We start from the raw sequence: 5,993 nt of genomic DNA, 5'->3' as shown, positions 1-5,993 counted from the left end.
TACTGTTTACTACAGTACTATAGTGTTGTGACCACGTGTGTACTGTTTACTACAGTACTATAGTGTTGTGACCACGTGTATACTGTTTACTATAGTACTATAGTGTTGTGACCACGTGTATACTGCGGGATTGTGGGTAATCGTCTCCCATGCTCGGTCTCAGTCGGTGTGCCTCACTCGTATAGTCAACATCCGTGCGAACCTATCTTGTTTACTATAGTACTATAGTGTTGTGACCACGTGTATACTGTTTACTACAGTACTGTAGTGTTGTGAATACGTGTGTGTGCGTAAAGCATTTTTTTATTTTGTGTCCATGTGTAGTGACTGTTCTTTAGTAACTGTACTGCAAGTGAAAGTCGTCCTACACAATAACCATCCTCTATCTCGTCTCCCTCACACCAGCCACGATTAAATGTAATTAATAAATTTGATTACTTTATATTAAATAATAAAAATATAAAAAGGTATTTTGTATTAATATTTTTTATATGAATACGGTATTTTTGGTTTGTGGAACGAATCATCTGAGTTTCCATTATTTCTTATGGGGGAAATTCGCTTTGATATACGAGTGCTTTAAATTAAGAGCACGTTTCTGGAAGGAATTATGCTCGCAATCCAAGGTTTCACTTTATTAGTTATTTTTCTATCTACGTGATTTTACCGAAAGATACCAAAGAGTATGCTGTTGTTAGTTTAAATGTTTGGTAAGTAAGACTTAGTCTGTGCTGCTCTCCAGTTGCCTGGATAAAAAGTGGCCCAAGTTTTTCCCAATCCTGGCCTCCTGGCTCAAAAACGTAAAAAACAAACTCGCAAGTCTGTCCCCAGGGTCACAACGCACTCACAGACACGGAGCAGGGAGATTCAGCTAATGACGCCGTTGATGTTTTTCGTAACTTTTGCAGAGAGCGATGAGAATGAGGATGAGGACCGGAAGGAGGAAGATTTCCCGGGCGCTGCAGAGAAAGAAAGGTGGAGGTCTCGGCCGAGCACCGAGTCCCTGGGCTCGTATGGCCGCGGCGCGGAGACGAAAGCGGCGGGCGCAGGGGAGGGGAAACAGCCCCGGCACCAAGCAGAGCTGTGCTCCTCACCTGAAGAATCCAGCTCCACTCAGGCCATCGCTCCCACTGGGGCCATCGCCTCCACCTCCACTCGGGCCATTGCCTCCATCTCTACTCAGGCCATCGCCTCCCCCACTGATATCAACTCCACCTCCAATGCTTCCATCGCCTCCACCTCCACTCGGGCCATCGCCTCCACCTCCACTCGGGCCATCGCCTCCACCTCCACTCGGGCCATCGCCTCCACCTCCACTCGGGCCATTGCCTCCATCTCTACTCGGGCCATCGCCTCCACCGCTGCCATCGCCTCCCCCGCTGCCATCGCCTCCACCTCCACTCAGGCCATCGCCTCCATCTCTACTCAGGCCATCGCCTCCCCCACTGATATCAACTCCACCTCCAATGCTTCCATCGCCTCCACCTCCACTCGGGCCATCGCCTCCACCTCCACTCGGGCCATCGCCTCCACCTCCACTCGGGCCATCGCCTCCACCTCTACTCAGGCCATCGCCTCCACCTCTACTCAGGCCATCGCCTCCACCTCCACTCAGGCCATCGTCTCCATCTCTACTCAGGCCATCGCCTCCCCCACTGATATCAACTCCACCTCCACTGCTTCCATCGCCTCCACCTCCACTCAGGCCATCGCCTCCACCTCCACTCGGGCCATCTTCTCCACCTCCACTCGGGCCATCGCCTCCACCTCTACTCAGGCCATCGCCTCCACCTCCACTCAGGCCATCGCCTCCACCTCTACTCAGGCCATCGCCTCCACCTCCACTCAGGCAATCGCCTCTACCTCCACTCGGGCCATCGCCTCCACCTCTACTCAGGCCATCGCCTCCACCTCTACTCAGGCCATCGCCTCCATCTCTACTCAGGCCATCGCCTCCACCTCTACTCATGCCATCGTCTCCACCTCAACTCAGGCCATCGCCTCCACCTCTACTCAGGCCATCGCCTCCACCTCCACTCAGGACATCGTCTCCATCTCTACTCAGGCCATCGCCTCCCCCACTGATATCAACTCCACCTCCACTGCTTCCATCGCCTCCACCTCCACTCAGGCCATCGCCTCCACCTCCACTCGGGCCATCTTCTCCACCTCCACTCGGGCCATCGCCTCCACCTCTACTCAGGCCATCGCCTCCACCTCCACTCAGGCCATCGCCTCCACCTCTACTCAGGCCATCGCCTCCACCTCCACTCAGGCAATCGCCTCTACCTCCACTCATGCCATCGTCTCAACCTCAACTCAGGCCATCGCCTCCACCTCCACTCAGGCCATCGCCTCCACCTCTACTCAGGCCATCGCCTCCATCTCTACTCAGGCCATCGCTACCACCTCTACTCATGCCATCGTCTCCACCTCAACTCAGGCCATCGCCTCTACCTCTACTCAGGCCATCGCCTCCACCTCTACTCAGGCCATCGTCTCCACCTCTACTCAGGCAATCGCCTCCACCTCCACTCGGGCCATCGCCTCCACCTCTACTCAGGCCATCGCCTCCATCTCCACTCAGGCAATCGCCTCCACCTCCACTCGGGCCATCGCCTCCACCTCTACTCGGGCCATCGCCTCCACCTCTACTCAGGCCATCGTCTCCACCTCAACTCAGGCCATCGCCTCCACCTCTACTCAGGCCATCGCCTCTACCTCTACTCAGGCCATCGCCTCCATCTCTACTCAGGACATCGCCCCCACTGCTGCCATCGCCTACACCTCCAATCGGGCCATCGGCTCCACTGCTGCCATCGCCTCCATCTCTACTCAGGCCATTGCCTCCACCACTGATATCAACTCTACCCCCACTGCTGACATCGACTCCACCTTCACTCCTGCCATTGCCTCAACCTTCACTTCTGCCATCGCCTCCACTGCCACTATCGCCACCACCGCCACTCGCACCATCACCTCCACCCATGAGTAATCAAGCTAACCCCCAGGATTGGGAGCTCCCTGCTTTCCACCTGCCTCCACCTCCACCAGAGCCCTGGGCTCCTCCACCCCACCGTGATACCAGACCGGGCCCGGCACACGAGTCTTTTGCTCCCTGTTCTTCACGGCAGCGTTACCGCAAGTCCCGCAACAGCCGCCTTCCTCCCCGCCTCCGCAAACCTCCTCTCGAATCCTCAACTCCACTGCTGCCATCGCCTCCATCTCTACTCAGGCCATTGCCTCCACCACTGATATCAACTCTACCCCCACTGCTGACATCGACTCCACCTTCACTCCTGCCATTGCCTCAACCTCCACTTCTGCCATCGCTTCCACTGCCACTATCGCCACCACCGCCACTCGCACCATCACCTCCACCCATGAGTAATCAAGCTAAACCCCAGGATTGGGAGCTCCCTGCTTTCCACCTGCCTCCACCTCCACCAGAGCCCTGGGTTCTTCCACGCCACCGTGATACCAGACCGGGCCCGGCACACGAGTCTTTTGCTCCCTATTCTTCACGGCAGCGTTACCGCAAGTCCCGCAACAGCCGCCTTCCTCCCCGCCTCCGCAAACCTCCTCTCGAATCCTCAACTCCATCCGCATTGATTCGTCCCATCCACCCGGACCGAGAGCACCTTCCCCCCGGCCTCGCTCCACCTGCAGGGCAGCGGATCCCCCCCCAGCCCAGGTGCAACGGCCGGGGTCCCGCGTACGGAGTCCCAGGTGCCCCTTCTGCCTGGCACCACTCCCACGAGTCGCGCTTCACGCGGCGTCCCGCCCTCCTCCCCACGCCTCCACCGGATCAGTGGATTCCTCCCCACCTTCGTCCCAGCCGAGCGGCTCCTGCTCCACACTGGGCCACCCGTCCCACTTTTGTTCCGTGCCGCTCCACAGATTTCCATGACAGACATCATCATCCGCCCCTTGTCCAACCCACACCACTGCATCACCATAGCCCGGCGACATTCACGGACTGCTCACACACGTGACTCCTGCTGGTCGGGTGACCGTGATGAACTATATGTGTCGCGTTGATGGCCATGTGATGGACATTGCTTTGAGTGGCAGAGCAGGTGGTTGTCATGATTAATACATTTGTGTTGTTATTGGACACTGCAGTGTGCGTGTGAGTTGCTGTGCGGTGCAACAGAGCACGTATTTGGTGTCGATCTTCGCGTGTGTGTGATTGTGTGGAGCGGTAGTGTCATGGTTAACGCTACACCGCGCTTCGAAACCCAGGTTTGACCCGAGTTAGCTTTCCGCACACGGCCACAGCCGGTGCAAGCAGTTGCGCAACTCGGTTGCACACAACTGAAGTCACTCTACACGTGGAAGTCCCTGCAACCAATTTGCTTGGCGATTGGTGGCCAGAACCACGAGCGATCCACACAGCACAGGGTGCTGGTCAGTCTGACCAACCACCCATTTCACCTGACTTTCCACAAAATCACCATTAATGTTCCTTTCCCAGGCAGTGACACCAACTCTGCCAAAGTGTGTTAGGAACTAATGCTGTGTATGTTCGGCAGAAACTCTGCACGATTCTGCTGATAAGACACTTAATTTCGAAACCATTTGAGAATGTCGTATTTATAATAAACGTGCACCATTTTTTAGCTGCTTGCCGCCCCTGTACATAGTACCTCTGTATTGATTACAAGTCCTGTGTGCTCACCATTATACCATGGCATGTGCCTAGGTGGCACTACCGGATGGCTCCCATCCATAGCTGCCAGGCCATCGGCCAGCGCGATAAATATTCGACGCCAACCAACAAATATTTATTCCCACGAGGGGTGACGGGAACCGAACCAGGGATGTCCAGAGCAATCAACTCGTTAATGCGGGAGACTTGAATAGTTCCCGGCGCGTGACACAGTAACGCTGTTCGGCTGGCGACAGCACTCTGCTGCCGTATGCAACAACACACTCCACCCCGTTGACAACCTGGGACAGAACCGCGCCAATGCTGGTGTTGGTTGCGTCAGTATCAAGGACGCACGGCATGGCAAAGTCAGAGTAGCGGAGGGGAATTGCGAAGCGCAACAAATGCGGCTTCCTCCTCCCCCCAATGAAACCTCTGACCCATAACCGTCAAGGCGTGGAGAGGTTTTGCGAAGGTAGCGAACCCAGTGACAAACCGGCGATAATAAGACGCAAAACCAATAAAACTCTGCACCTGCATCATCAACGTGGGGGTCGGCCACGTCCGAACACACGTGGTTTTGTCGGGATCTATCGCAATGCCCGATTTACTGACAATATGACCGAGATACCGCACGGATTTCTGAAGGGGGTAACACTTCTGCGGCTTGAATTTGAGATGGGCCGCTCGCATTTTAAGAAAGACAGCGCGTAACCAATCAAGATGTTCTTTGAACGTACGGCTGAAGACGATGACATCGTCGAGGTATTGTAAGCATGAGTCCCATTGAAGTCCAGCCAGCACCAGCTCCATCAGTCATTGGAACGTAGCCGGTGCTGCGTGGAGTCCCATGGGAAGCTGATTTAATTCAAACAGGCCTTGAGGTGTTCGAAAAGCCGTTTGGGTTTAGAGGCCTCATTTAGTGGCAAATGCCAAAATCCGGACAGGAGATCAAGGGTGGAGAAGTTCTGTGCTCCCGCCAGAGCGTCCAGGGAATCGTCCATCCGAGGGAGAGGATACGCGTCAGCCACCGATATCTTATGAAGCTTCCTAAAGTCGACACACAACTGCAAGCTACCATCGTGCTTCTTAATGTGGTGGGTAATTGTCAGGCGTAATACGCCGCCACCACTACTGGAAAATATGTAGCTGCAGTCAGGGCCCAACAGGCGGCAATAGCGGGTCCGGCCTGTACCAAGTAGGACTCGTAGGTAAGGCAATTTGGAGGGCGGTTTGGAACCGGAGGTGGACACCCCAGGCCCCCAGTGGGGGCTGGGGGATTGCGCCGACATCCCCGGGGCCAGTGGGTCGTCGTCCTCTTCATCTGGAGACCTGGTACGTA

At 55.5% G+C, this 5,993-nt stretch overlaps 1 protein-coding gene across 1 annotated transcript; it reads left to right on the top strand.

The window, feature by feature from the left end:
* The first annotated feature begins 866 nt into the window (after positions 1-866).
* On the top strand, positions 867-4,117 carry LOC142906440 (uncharacterized). Its single transcript, XM_076054175.1, has one exon. It carries the CDS (start codon positions 875-877, stop codon positions 2,993-2,995), a length of 2,121 nt encoding a protein of 706 aa, XP_075910290.1. The 5' UTR covers positions 867-874; the 3' UTR covers positions 2,996-4,117.
* The last annotated feature ends 1,876 nt before the right edge of the window (positions 4,118-5,993 follow it).

The sequence above is a fragment of the Petromyzon marinus genome, chromosome 64, assembly GCF_048934315.1.
Source record: "Petromyzon marinus isolate PM22_M1 ecotype Great Lakes invasive population chromosome 64, UKy_Petmar_22M1.pri1.0, whole genome shotgun sequence".
In the NCBI taxonomy this organism is placed as follows: Eukaryota; Metazoa; Chordata; class Hyperoartia; order Petromyzontiformes; family Petromyzontidae; genus Petromyzon; species Petromyzon marinus.
The sequence above is the reverse complement of the archived record's forward strand: the minus strand, read 5'-3'. Positions and strand labels throughout refer to the sequence as shown.

Bases quoted from the DNA above. Each gene is read 5' to 3' on its own strand.
- LOC142906440 (XM_076054175.1), top strand. From the start codon at position 875: ATGACGCCGTTGATGTTTTTCGTAACTTTTGCAGAGAGCGATGAGAAT.